At 42.0% G+C, this 14,634-nt stretch overlaps 2 protein-coding genes and 1 long non-coding RNA gene across 3 annotated transcripts; 2 read left to right on the top strand and 1 right to left on the bottom strand.

The window, feature by feature from the left end:
* Positions 1 to 202: 202 nt before the first annotated feature.
* LOC130500121 (uncharacterized) lies at positions 203 to 7,604 on the bottom strand. Its single transcript, XM_056994836.1, is given in 9 exon segments — positions 203 to 369; positions 465 to 557; positions 628 to 4,119; positions 4,197 to 4,877; positions 4,989 to 5,092; positions 5,194 to 5,597; positions 7,088 to 7,227; positions 7,323 to 7,415; positions 7,580 to 7,604. Coding segments are annotated over 9 exon segments (5,199 nt in total).
* Positions 7,605 to 8,595: 991 nt separating this feature from the next.
* On the top strand, positions 8,596 to 10,029 carry LOC108826650 (uncharacterized). The gene is made up of 3 exons (XR_001945503.2): positions 8,596 to 9,463; positions 9,556 to 9,611; positions 9,767 to 10,029. It is a non-coding gene; the product is annotated as an uncharacterized LOC108826650 (long non-coding RNA).
* A 2,929-nt stretch (positions 10,030 to 12,958) lies between these two features.
* Positions 12,959 to 13,672, top strand: LOC108824740 (zinc finger BED domain-containing protein RICESLEEPER 3-like). The gene is made up of 2 exons (XM_018598134.1): positions 12,959 to 13,294; positions 13,391 to 13,672. The coding sequence occupies exons 1-2, from the start codon at positions 12,959 to 12,961 to the stop codon at positions 13,670 to 13,672; spliced, it is 618 nt and encodes a 205-aa protein (XP_018453636.1).
* Positions 13,673 to 14,634: the final 962 nt, after the last annotated feature.

Here is a 14,634-nt window from a genome sequence, read left to right as displayed (position 1 = left end):
TTAACCTAAACCGAAATCCAATTCTCAATAACCAACAAACCGAAATCGAATCAAATCAAACCGGCTTGACCAGTCAACGGTTCGACTCGCCGAGTCGACTCAGCCGAGTCACCGAGTCACCGGCGAGTCGGCGAGTCAACCGGCGAGTCACCGGAGACCGGTCGCCGGCGGCGACCAAAGAGGCGGCGGCTTACCGGAGCAGTCACCGGCGACGAAGACTCCGGCGAACAGCGGCGACAGGTGGCGGCGCGTGAGATGCACGCGCGGAGGTGCGGCGGCGCGTGGAGGCGCGTGAGGGCGCGTGCGCGGTGGTCTGCGGCTGGTCTTCTAGCTCCGGACTCGTCTCGACGTGAGGATCACGATGGTGGTCTTAAAATCACAAAATTCCAAACGATTTAAGAGTTATGATCGATTTAGTGAACGGCCGTTTATAATCAAATCGGGAATGGTGGTTTCACGGTTACCTTCGGCGGTTGATGGCGACTGGTCGGCGGTTCCGATCTCGGTCGACGGTGACACTGGCTGTACGGACTCAGATCTGCTCGACGACTCACACTCTGCAGAGATCTAAGGCTTAGAGATTTCTTGAATAAAATAATGAGGAGGCTGGTTTAAATAGTGTCTTACCTAGGGTTTCCTGCGATGGGTCTGGGTCTCGCTGGGCCAAATTTACCGGGCTGGGAAATGGGTCGTTATAATTCTCCCCCACTACAAAAGAATTCGACCCCGAATTCGGCTCTTGAACCGACTGTCCAATACCATCCTGAAAAAGCTCCGGATAATCAATCCTCATATGAGCCTCGATCTCCCAGGTCTCCTCCTGAATCCCGTCTCTTTCCCAACGGACTTTGACCAAACTGGTCATCATTCCTTGAACAGCTTTCACTTGACGCTCAACAATCTCAACTGGCTGACAAGGTGCAGACAAATTTTTACCAAGATCTCTCGGCGGCTGAGGCAAAATAAGCTCTGGCTCTCTCACAACTTTCCTCAAAACAGACACGTGGAACACATCATGAAAGTCTGATAACTCTGCTGATAACTGCAATTTATAAGCCACTGCTCCAATCCGCTCCAAAATAGGGTACGGTCCCATATATCTTGGTTTAAGCTTCTTTAGCTTTCGAGTCTTAGATCCTCCCTGAAATGTCCTCATTTTCAGGTATACTAAGTCGCCCACCTGAAACTCCAAATCCTTACGGCGCTTGTCTGCATAACTCTTCTAACGGTCATGAGCTTCCTTAAGTCGAGTCTTGAGCATCTCCACTTGCTCTACTGTCTCCTGAACCATTGCTGGTTCTAAGTCCCGTCTCTCCCCCACTTCTGTCCAACAAAGTGGTGTACGACAAGGCCTACCATAAAGTGCCTCATACGGTGCCATCTCAATGCTCGAATGATAAATGTTGTTGTAGGCAAACTCAACTAGAGGTAGATACTTTCCCCAGCTACCCTCCCAATCTAGGACGCAAGCTCTAAGCATATCCTCCAATGTCTGAATAGTCCTCTCCGACTGTCCGTCTGTCTGAGGGTGATAGGCTGTACTCATATGGACTTTCGTCCCAAGTGCATTCTGAAAGGCTCCCCAAAAAGTGGATGAGAACTTTGGATCTCGATCAGAAACAATACTAACAGGAACTCCATGCAACCTCACAATCTCATCGATGTATATATGTGCCAACTGCGTAGCTCCATATGTCTTCTTAATCGGCAGAAAATGAGCAGACTTGGTGAGTCTGTCTACAATCACCCAAACAGCATTCTTCCCACCCGTGGTTATCGGTAGTCCAGAAACAAAATCCATGGTCACCATGTCCCATTTCCATTCTGGCAATGGTAGGTTTTGCAACAATCCGCTAGGCACTTGATGCTCAGCCTTAACCATCTGAGACGTCTGACACTGCGATACAAATGTAGCAACATCTTTCTTCATACCAGGCCAATGGTAATAGCGTTTCAGATCTCTGTACATCTTAGTGTTGCCCGGATGGATAGCAAATTTTGAGTGGTGTGCTTGCTGTAAGATTTCCTTTCTTAACAACTTATCATCAGGCACACAAACTCGGTTTCGGTACATGTACATCCCGCTCATAGCTGTATGATAACCGATACTTTCAATCTCAATCTGCTTAACCAAAACCTTGTCATTATCCTGAACCTTGCGTATCCTCCATAATAAATCTGCATTCTCCAAGGCATCAAGACCAGATGTCTCTCCCTCTGCAGTAACTGCGCACACTCTGAGAGTGGCAAGTGTCGCCGTCAGCTCTTGAACCTCTTTGGTTCCTGACACATCAATCTTGCGTCTACTCAAGGCATCTGCCACCTGGTTGGCTTTACCAGGATGGAAAGTAATATCCAGGTCGTAATCTGCTAACAACTCCATCCATCTTCGCTGCCTCAAGTTTAGATCTGCCTGAGTAAAAATATTCTTCAAACTCTGGTGGTCTGTAAGGATCTTAACCTTCTCTCCATACAGATATGACCTCCAAATTTTTAGTGCAAACACAACTGCTGCTAACTCCAGGTCGTGAGTAGGGTAATTAACCTCGTGAGGTCTCAACTGGCGTGATGCATAAGCAATAACATGACCCTCTTGCATCAATACACAACCCAAGCCAGTACCTGACGCATCTGTAAAAACCTCATATGGTATTCCTGGTCTCGGCAGTACCAGAACTAGTGCATTTGTCAGTCGTCGCTTTAGCTCCGTGAAGCTATGTGAACACTCATCAGTCCAAACAAGCTTAACATCCTTGCCTGTCAACTCTGTCATCGGCTTAGCGATACTGGCAAAACCCATGACGTACTTCCTGTAATAACCTGCTAGACCCAAAAAGCTGCGGATCTCTGTAGCACTTTTAGGTGTCGGCCACTCTGAAATTGCAGTAATCTTCTCTTGGTCAACAGCAACTCCTTCCTCAGAAACTACATGGCCCAAAAATCCAATCTTCCTCTGCCAGAAGCTACATTTACTCATTTTAGCAAACAAGTGATGTTCTCTCAGCTTCTCCAAAACAATCCGCAAATGTTCAGCATGCTCTTCTCTGCTCCGAGAATAAATCAGAATATCATCGATGAAGACAATCACAAACTTATCCAAGTACTCGTGGAAAACATCATTCATCAACTTCATGAACGCTGCAGGTGCGTTTGTCAGCCCAAATGGCATCACCACAAACTCGTAATGACCATAACGTGTCCGAAAAGCCGTCTTCCGTACATCTCCATCTGCTATCGCAATCTGGTGGTAACCTGATGCCAAGTCTATCTTAGAAAACCATGAAGCTCCCTGCAACTGATCCAACAACTCATCGATTCGCGGAAGTGGATACTTATTCTTGATGGTCACCTTGTTCAACCCTCTGTAGTCAATACAAAGCCTGAAACTCCCATCTTTCTTCTTGACAAACAATACTGGTGCTCCCCAAGGGGAAGTACTAGGTCTGATGAAACCTTTCTCCAATAACTCCTCCAACTGCTTTTTCAATTCAGCCATCTCTGCTGGTGCTAATCGGTACGGAGCCCGTGAAACTGGTGCTGTCCCTGGTTCCAACTCAATGGTGAGGACATCATCTCTGGCTGGTGGTGGCCCTTTTAATGCCTCAAATACATCTTGAAACCCTGCAACCACAGGTATGTCTTGCAACTCTAAATGTCCATCATCTTTAACCACCGAGATAGTTGCTAGAAATCCCTCTGCTCCTCTCTCCAACAAGTCCTCAGCACGCATCATGGAAACAATAGAAACTCCCCGCTGAACTTGGATGCACTGGAATGTGATATTCCCTTCCTCTCTAGGGATAAGAACTCTTGCCCTTGGACAATCTACCACCACTCGATGCCGCGACAGCCAATCCATCCCAAGTATAACATCGTAGTAATCTAGCTCCATCTCTGATAAGTCTCCGATGAACTTCACTCCTCCTAGTACAACTGGTACCTCTCGATGGATACCAAGGGTTCCTAAACTCTCTGCGCCAGCTGTTATAATATTCTTCTTCTTTGGGTCAAAGACACCTTGAAAGGACCAAGACTTGACTAGCCGCGAACTCACGAAGCTATGGGAAGCTCCCGTGTCGAAAAGAGTGTGAGCTATCTCACTTCCAACAGAAACCGATCCTACACACATTTTTTAACTAAACACTATAATCACCAACACAAGTACTCAAAAGAAAAGATAGGGTATGATTACATACCAGCTGTCGGCTCAGCTCCATCAGTTCCTCCTAAAGCATACACTCGTGGAGTGATGGCTTGACGCTTTGCGGCAGGCTCTGTCGTGCAATCTCTGGCGAAATGGCCTTGCTTGCCACAATTGAAGCAAGCTCCTGGTGCGACTACTGCAGCTGCTGGTGCTGCTGGTGCTGCTGGTGCTGTATTCTGCCTAACTTGAGATGCATCTGCTGGCCTCACCCGACAAAACTTCATGGTGTGCCCCAACCGTCCACAAGTAAAACACTTGGTACAGTGTCCATTATGGTGACGACGACATCGAGAACAATACGGTGCCTCTGACTGGTCTCCGGTCTTCCTCTGAGACTCCGTAGTCCTCCCAGGCTTAGGCTGAGCAGATTTGAGAAGTTTCTGCTCCTCTATCCAACCTGCTTCCTGTTCAGCTGCTTTCTCCACCAAGTCTCCCAATCTGTAGTAAGTGACGACATTGCACCTGTTGCGAATCTCCAAACGCATCCCATCCAAAAACTTCCTGATCAACTCATCTTCAGGAATACCACTTCCAACAAATCTGCGAAGCTGGTTGAACTTAACCTCATACTGCTTGATCGACAAGTCACCCTGGCTCACATGCTCGAAGTCCCTCTTCTTTCTATCCATAGCTTGTTTCGGAAAGTACTTCTTATCAAACTCCTCGATAAAATCTTCAAAAGTGAGAATGTCAGGCTCATGGTTCAATCACACTCCCTCCCACCAAACCAATGCATCTCCACGCAAATACTGCATAGTCAATCTAAGCTTAAACTCTAGGGGACAGTCAATATTCTCCAGCTTCCGTTTCAGACTCAGCTTCCAATCATAAGTGGCTGTGGGATCCACTGTTCCTACAAAATGCTCCATACCCATGTTCTTCATCATACTGGTGAGTCGGTAATACCTCTCATCATGAGCTGGATAAACATGTGGTAATGGCGGTGGAGGTGGCAGAATCTGCTGGCCTGGAACCTGCTGCAATGGTACCTGAGGAATCTCGCTGCTGGAATCTGCTGCGCTGGATCCTGAGGAATCTGCACTGCTGGAATCTGCTGTGCTGGGACCTGAGGAATCTGCACTGCTGGAATCTGCTGTGGTGGAACCTGAGCGGCAGCCAACTGGCGAGCAACTTCCTGTGCAGCTACTCGAGCAGCTTCCTGTGCAGCAACCCGAGCTGCTTCCTGGGTAACCTGCTGAATGGCAGCCTGAGCAGCTTGCGTAGCTGCTGCCTGGACCATCTGCATGAGTGCAGCCTGATCAATCGGTGGGGCTACTGGCGGCACACCTTCTGCCTGGACACCCGCTGCAGTACCTTGCTCATCCACAACTTCACGAGCATCAACTCTTGCTCTGACGGTGCGAGTACGCTTAGCTCCTCTCTTTGGCGGCATCTGAAATGGGAAAAGGCAAAAACAGTCAACTTCTGCAAATCCAGTTCAATAACGATTAATGGAACATTATCGAACAGTATGGTGTTTCTAAGTTTTGAAAATCGTTGAAAACTTTTTATATCTTTGAAAACCAGGTCCCTTAACCGGCGTCTCGGGTCAGGGCCGAGACAAAACCCCGCTCTGATACCAAATTGAAACACCCGGTTCATCCTCACTCGATACCGGCATGTTACCAAACCACAATTGTGTCTCAAAATCCGAAAAAAATCTCAAAGTCGAATTTCATATAAATAACGAAATAAATCCATAAATCCAATAACTCATATACTGAAATAATCGCTGAAAATAATAAAATATAAGTCTGAGAATAAAACAAATGAAAACGCCTAAAAACACCAGCTGTCCGATCAGTCTCCTACTCGTCTGTCTCACCTGAAAAGGAGGAAAAATGAGGGATGAGTAACAGGGGAGTCACTCAGTGAGGTATGGGATGCTAAGCCCGAATTTCATTGACTTAGACATAGCACTCCAGATAAATATAATTTAAACTAATATATAGCAAACACGGCACCTAAAGTACCCAAAGAACATACAATGGTCCTAGCGAGATGCACACCCGCTGCCCATTAACAGGCCAACAACACCCCGAGATAGTGCTCGGCACACCGCCCGTAGACGATTTATCAACACACACTAGGTTACGGCCCAACCGGTCGACTGTAGCTGCCCGTAACCCCGCAAACAAATCTAACATATATAAATACATCTCTAAATATGTCTCAACACTTTTAACTAAGAATTTACAAACGAAAAGCACTCAATGTTGAATAATCTAACACCCTAATTCCGGTTTAAGCAAACAACCTAAAACTGAACAAGCAGTGACAAACTCGATTTCACACAGACGTAACATATTAGAAATAAAGTATACTTATTCGAGGTCCTAAGCCGTGTACGAGAAATTACGAGAATAGCCCTCACCTTAGCAATGTGGAAAAGTAGTAGCTATGAACTCCAACAGCTCAAACAGACTCCAAATCTGAAATCAGGGCGAAAAATCGAGTCAGAACGCCCTTCGAACGGTCAAAAACGGATAACCGGGAATCTGGTCAAAAAGTCAACCCGCAGGTCAAGGTCAACCCGGTCAACTCTGACCCAAGCCGGTCAACCATTGACCCAATTGAAATCGAATTGAACCAGCCGGTTTTCCTTAACCGGATTCGATTTCAATTGAACCAGATTCAAATCAATTACAAACTGGTTAACCTAAACCGAAATCCAATTCTCAATAACCAACAAACCGAAATCGAATCAAATCAAACCGGCTTGACCAGTCAACGGTTCGACTCGCCGAGTCGACTCAGCCGAGTCACCGAGTCACCGGCGAGTCGGCGAGTCAACCGGCGAGTCACCGGAGACCGGTCGCCGGCGGCGACCAAAGAGGCGGCGGCTTACCGGAGCAGTCACCGGCGACGAAGACTCCGGCGAACAGCGGCGACAGGTGGCGGCGCGTGAGATGCACGCGCGGAGGTGCGGCGGCGCGTGGAGGCGCGTGAGGGCGCGTGCGCGGTGGTCTGCGGCTGGTCTTCTAGCTCTGGACTCGTCTCGACGTCAGGATCACGATGGTGGTCTTAAAATCACGAAATTCCAAACGGTTTAAGAGTTATGATCGATTTAGTGAACGGCCGTTTATAATCAAATCGGGAATGGTGGTTTCACGGTTACCTTCGGCGGTTGATGGCGACTGGTCGGCGGTTCCGATCTCGGTCGACGGTGACACTGGCTGTACGGACTCAGATCTGCTCGACGGCTCACACTCTGCAGAGATCTAAGGCTTAGAGATTTCTTGAATAAAATAATGAGGAGGCTGGTTTAAATAGTGTCTCACCTAGGGTTTTCTGCGATGGGCCTGGGTCTCGCTGGGCCAAATTTACCGGGCTGGGAAATGGGTTGTTACAAATTCTCAATTCATAACAGAATACTAGATTTTGATCCGCACTTGGACATGGTCGGCTTAATATGTATAAGGGCCCTTGGGCAAAAAAAAATTATGGGTTCTATAATAAGTTAATTTTTTTAACGTCGGTGAAAATTCCCTAATATTTTGACTCCAACATTGACCATGCATATATTCTCTTCGATAATTTAACTTGAAAAATTTGTGATATAGCGTTTTAATACTGTTCAGATTCAAATCAGATATACTAATGAAAATAATTAGGCCCCTAGTTTTATAGGATTTGAATCGGACCCGGGGCGGTCGCACCGCCCGCCCTCCCTATTGAGCCGGCACTGCACTTGAGAAGCACAGGTTTGTTTTTAAAATTAAATATTTTATTTTAATTAAATTTCTCTACAAGTTTTTGTATAGATTTAGACACATTTATCCGAAACCGCGACCTGAATCGTACAAAATGAAAAAGTAAAATAGAGTTGAATATCATAAATAACCTAGCTGATCATGTATCTTTGACACCGAACCGAAAATCAAATAGATACCTGAAGTTAAAAGTTATCTGAATTATTAAATATTTTAATTCGAACATCCAATTTAAACTAAAAACCTCAAATTATCATATAGTAATTATAAAATAAGGTAAATTATTGTTATTAGAAAGATTCTTGGAAATTTTATTTATATGTATATCAACTATCAAGCTAAACAAATATAAAACCAAGTATATAATTTTTTTTTGTATGTTATTAAGAATCTATACTATTAAACACACAAATTTCATCATCAAATATTTTTATTATAAGAAAAACTGTTTCTAAAAGAATATAGTATATATCTAAAATACAATTAGTTTGAGATTTATGATTCATTATTAAACATTAGAATTCATAAATTATGATTTATTTACATTTAGTTATAAAATGGATCTTAATGATTTGGGTTTTTGTTAATCTGTTCCTTTAATTATTTTTTGTTTTTAACACAATAGGCTTTAATTTTGAGAAATTAAATCTGTTAGATTGAGACCAACAGCCCAACCAATCTCTTCTCTTTACTGACAACATTTGAATAAGGTTTGTCTTGTTTTGGACAGATTGAATAAAAAAAATTATAGAAGTCTCTTCGATGGCGATTCAGCAAACGCAGGAGTTCACCCTCGACTCGCTCCTCTCCGATCTGAACCGGTCAATCTTACCTCCCTTATATTTTCTTCATCATTCCATTCTTGATCTAGAGTATTATGGAGATCTAACTCGTAAAAAATAAGGAATAGTTTGCATGTTGTTTCTGACAATACCAAAGAAGATATCAGCCGATTAAAATGGTTTTTGATGTGTGCGAAGAAGTTCTGAAGCTTACTCCGTCCAAACATGTACACTTTTGTGTCAGATAAATTAGTATTGTTTCAAAACATTTTATTTGTTGTTTAATAATTTTTTTGTTAAATATTTTTATTTCCCAATTATTCTTTCCTATTTTCAGAGATAAGAATCCTTTCAAGCAGTTGATTTTAAACATTTTTATGTTTGTTGAAGTAAACCTTAGAAGGTAAACATTTTTTGTGTTTGTTTTTCTGAAAAATGGATATCGATTTTAAAATTTTATTCAGTATGATTTTGTTTGTTGTTCTGAAAAGGACAGAACATCTGCTTGACTTTCATATCAATTTTTTTTTTTGTATTGCTTTATAGTATCGTAATAAAGAGAGTCAGGGCATCTCCATCAGTGAACCCCTCTCATGGGGTTCACAAAATATTTTTTTATTATTTCTTTTTTTTTTCTGTTTGATTTTTCCTAAAAAAAAAAAAAAAAAAATTAATAATCTGACCATTCGTGGGCCACCACGTGTCGTGGGGCCCACGAAATAGTCAAGACCCAGGTTCACCACGAAGGGGCGCGGCTTGCTCAGGTTCACCACTTTGTCTTATTTTAATATTTTTTTTTTTTGGGAATGGTGAGATCCTCACTCTACATCTCTCAATGGAGATGGCCTCAAAGCAGCTTGGAGACAATGGGAATTAATGGATATACTTTTCCATATGTTAAAAGAAGTCAGTGTAAGTACAATTCTCGTAAAACTTCCTTTGCAAGAGCAACTAATTTTTTCTCGTTTTAAGTTATTCTACCATGATTTTTTAAAGAAAAGAACAACTGGCTGACATACTAGAAATACATAGTATAATTAAAGATTCTAATTTATAATGTGTTTCAGGTTTCTAGTAACAGCCACACATAGATGCAAAAGCGATATCAGCAATACTATACAACAGTCTGAAATTTCGTAATCAACCAAATTAAGGAAATTGTCGTCAATCTGGAGAGTTTACCCACTGATGGAAGTGTTGTGAACAAAAGTAATTCGGTAGAATGATCTGTTGTCCTATACGTACGACCAACAGCAGTCAAAGAAAGCTATCAATGTTTAGCCACTCTCCAACAGGAACCTTGCGAGCCAATTCATAAGTCTTTTTACATGAGGCATGAATTTTGGTACCCTCTAAAAATATTAATAAGAATATATCTGTTAGTACATTTCTTAGAAAATAGAAAAACATAGAGCTTGCAAATCTATAATCGCAAATCTATATAAAACAATACACTTACATGTGCATCCGATAGGATTACTTCCTAGAGAGTTTTGACATCTTTTATTTTTTCTTCAGGAAGAGAAGACATGTAAGGTCAACATGAGACAACCAAGGAGCTTTTTCATTTTAAAAACAGAAGTTTGATCAATGGCAAGATGTAGTACTGTAATGTTTCAGACTTCGTAGGCCAGTAGAATGATATAATTTTGTATATTAGAATATATCAGTCACGTTATAATCTTAATGGGACATGCTTAGACGTCGTTGGTGGCCAATAGGACTGATATAGTTTTGGTATAGTGTTTTATTAATCTGTAAATATATGGTGTAATGTTATTGATTTTATTGTTAAGAGTAAAAATCGGGTATAGGGTCATTAATCAGGTATAAGGTCATTAATCGAGTTTAACAAATTGTTGATATATATAGGGTCATTAATCTTGTCATGTTTTATTTAATATGTGTGTAAGACCAAAACAATTAAAAAAGAAAGGGTCCAAAATGACTTTCATAGGTAGATTTATTTAAACTTCTTCCCTTTTAATAAAGTAGATGAAATGAACTAATGGATTTTGAAATGATCCGAGAATAATCTTCAAAAAGTTGAAAGGAGATTTTTCTTTCATTTGTCATCCATATTCCATACAATTTGCATAACATAATGATTGGATATAAATAAAAAAGAAAAAAAATGCTCGGATATAAATTCAGACCGATTTTTTTCTTTTTATATTTCCATTAAATGAAAACAATCCGAGTATTCGCATGCTACAAAAGGATCCTATCATACTCCGATAAATTTACCAAAAAAAAAAGAAGTCTAATGGGCCACCAACCCCACAAAAAAATGATATTAAAAATTTGGAAAACTCATGCAGGAGCAGTGTCGGCCCTGGGCAGAAGCGACAAAAGCATGTGCTTCCAGCCCGGTTTAGAATAACTAAATTCTGTTTGTATCTTACTCAATAACTTCAGTAGCCTAGTTGGTGTAACATGATTTTTTTGCTGATAAAAGGTGAGTGGTTCGAACTTCCCTCAGATAATAATTAGTTTACGTGTGGTTTATTTTTAATTAACAAACCCGAGACTATGCAGGAGTGAAAACTTGAAACAAAAAGAGCCAAGTACCCAAATAAGAAACATATGGAATGGATGTGTTGGAACTGGTATACGCTTACGAGATAGATGATCCATATGAAGCTTGACTGTTGATTTGTTTTCTTCGATTGAGGGGGGCTCATGGGAAGGAGATGAGCTTGTGTGAATTCTTGAATTCATCTCCTTCCACACACCATAGACAACAGCTTTGTACCAAAGGTGTGTAGTGACATTGACGTTGTGATCTGATGAACTATCTACCAACCATCTGACACACACCTAAAAAAAAAAGACGGTCGTGAAAGAAGGGCCTTAGTGTATAAGAAAGACCAAACCTATGACACCCCAACCCAAGATAGCTGAAATGATAGGCGATATCAGGACACTTGTCTCTGGCTACAAGGGGCGAAATAATGTGTGTTTTAGGATCCCATATTCCTAGTTATGTATTTGTCTCTGTGATGTCTAATGTCTCTGGTTATGTTCAGTATCTGATTAGTTGATATATGATTATCAATAGTGTTTTGTTTTATAGTATCTGGTTATGTCCAGATAGATCGCTTATCATTAGTGTTTTGTTTTTTGTAGGTGAAAAGAATATATGATTGTAAACAAGTAGGCGGATGGTGGCGACACTAAAAACTGCTGTAGGCTCAAAACGATAGAGAAAGTGTTCTCACTTGATGTATGTTTTGGTCGTACACCAGCTTGGACCGTCGCCACCACCTGCCTCCTTGTTTAGTGAAGAAGATTTCAACACCGAGCTGCAAAGATTGTAAGGTGTTACCATTCTGAAACTTTAAGCTTCTTCAATTATATAATAGGTTGATCCTTATTTGATGTCATCTGTTTTTGTCTCTGATATGTATTTTCTTTTTGTAGGTGAAGAAGGAGGAAGCTCGTAATGACCGTGAAGGCTGGTGTAGGCTCAAAACGATATAGCATGTTAAGCTTCATGTTAACTTGATGTATGTGTTGAGCGCACACCAGCTTGTCCGGTTATTACAAGCCGACACCTCCTTGTTCAAGAGAAGAAAATACAAAAGAGATTTGAAAGCTGTGTAAGCTGTCTATAATTCTTAGTTTCATTTAAACTATCCTTGATTCACTCTCTGATTTGTGTTTTTATTTTGTATATCTCGAGATGATGAGTGATGGTGAACAAGGAAGGAGACTTATGTTGTGAGCTCCATCGGTTATAGCAGACTTGAAGATGATGGAGTTATGGTGAGCAAGGAGATGATGAGTGATGGTGAACAAGGAAGGAGGAGACAAGTACATACAGCAGCTGCTCCAGTATAGCCGGTTTAAGGACCTCAGGTTAGTAAGCTCTTAGTCTCTTAAACGTGTACGTGTGATACTTCTGTGATAAAAACAATCTTGTTTAGCTGGGTTTGCTTAGGTTATCGGATCACTGTCTTGTTGAGCATAGATAGATAGAACACACTCTTGTTTAGCTGGCTTGCATAGGTTTGCTGTGATCACTGCATTTGTTTGTCACTTGATGTATATCGTAATAGAAACCCATGTTGCAATCAACTATAGATGGTGGTACAGGCTCGTCCTCACAGGCGTGTAGAAAGAAGAAGCATGTACCTGTGCAATCAGTGATTCGGGGAGAAAGAAGGAGGGCAGTGACTTAGTCCCAAAAGGGCAAGGCTTCGGCTAGTCAGTCTCAAAAGAGAAACTCTGCGTCTACTCAGTCTAAGAAGAAGAAGATGATTGAGAAGATACCAGATTTTGATGATGAATTGGACGAAGAAGAGTTGGATGAGGATGATGACATGGAGTCAGATGAAAGGGAGAGTAGGCGAAGATCAGATGTGTGGTGCGATTTTACCGTGGTTGACAAGGCAAATGGAACGATGAAAGCACAATGCAATCATTGCAGGAATCAGTATGCATGGCATTCCCACTCGCACGGAACCAGCGGGTTGAGAAGGCATCGTTTAAGATGTAGAATGTATCAAAGGAACAATAGAGGTCAGCAGCAGATCAATTTCGCGGGGAAACTACAGTCTCGCAAGTATGATCATACTATCTTTCGGCAGATGGTAGCTAAGACGATAGTCCAGCATGATCTACCATACTCGTACGTAGAGTATGAGAAAGTGCGAGAAACTTAGACGTATTTGAATCCTGATGTCCAGACCATTTGTCGAAACACGGCTAGATCAGATGTCAATCGACTGTATGAAAGCGAGAGAGACACATTGAGGAGAGACTTAGCTACACTTCCTGGTCGAGTATCATTGACATCTGACTTGTGGACCTCAGTAAAACGTGAAGGGTACATGTGTGTGACAACACATTACATTGATCGGAACTGGAAGTTGAACAGCAAGATCATCACATTTTGTGCTCTAGCGCCACCTCACACTGGTATGAATGTTGCTATGCAGCTTCTCGAGTCGATGAAAGTGTGGGGATAAAAAAAAAATTCTCAGTCACATTGGATAATGCTACAAGTAATGACTCGATGCAAGATATTGTGAAGTCCCAGCTAATGTTGACTGATGACTTGGTGTGTGGAGGAGAATTTTTCCATGTAAGATGTGCAGCTCACATACTTAACCTTATAGTGCAAGATGGGTTAAAGGTAATTAAAGGCGCTTTGCACAAAGTAAAAGAGAGTGTGAAGTATGTGTTATCATCTACATCGCGGGAGGTGTTGTTCGGAAAAGCAGTGGTTGCTGCGAATTAAAAGAAACTCGGGGGCTGATATTGGATGTCTCGACCAGATGGAACTCGACTTACTATATGCTGCAAATTGCAGTAAATTACCGTAAGGCATTTGAGAAGTTGGAGTCATTTGACAAGCGAGGTTTTACAATGGCGCCCACAGCTGAAGAATGGACAAGAGCAAGTAATATCTGCACTTTTCTGGGGCCGTTTGCTGTGATCACAAAGATGATGTCTGGCACTAATTACCCGACATCTAATTTGTATTTCTATCAAGTCTGGATCATCCATGATTGGTTCCGGAATAATGAGGAAAGCGATGATGAGGTTGTCAGATTCATGGTGCCACCAATGAAGGAGAAGTTTGACAAATATTGGGATGATGTCAGTGGTCTTTTTGCAATGGCAGCAGTGTTTGATCCACGATTTAATCTATCAATTGTTGAGCATTGTTTAGGGAAGCTTGACATGAGTACAAGAGATGTTAAGGTGAAGAACTTGCGTGAGAGGCTCAGCATTCTCTTTGAGTCTTATGACAAAAAATCGAAGGCTAACTCCCCTTCTACGGAGCCACGTGAGACGGTTCCACCCAAAACATGTGAGCCAGTGTCCACAGAAATGTTTGACAACTACACTGTGAGTGTTCCTTTTGAAACTAACTAGTATGTTTATTATTTTTCATAACTGCAGGTCTTAGATATTTTTTTAAAAA

Source organism: Raphanus sativus, chromosome 9, assembly GCF_000801105.2.
Source record: "Raphanus sativus cultivar WK10039 chromosome 9, ASM80110v3, whole genome shotgun sequence".
NCBI lineage: Eukaryota > Viridiplantae > Streptophyta > Magnoliopsida > Brassicales > Brassicaceae > Raphanus > Raphanus sativus.
Note: the sequence above shows the minus strand (reverse complement) of the source record. Positions and strands in the feature narration are given on the sequence as shown.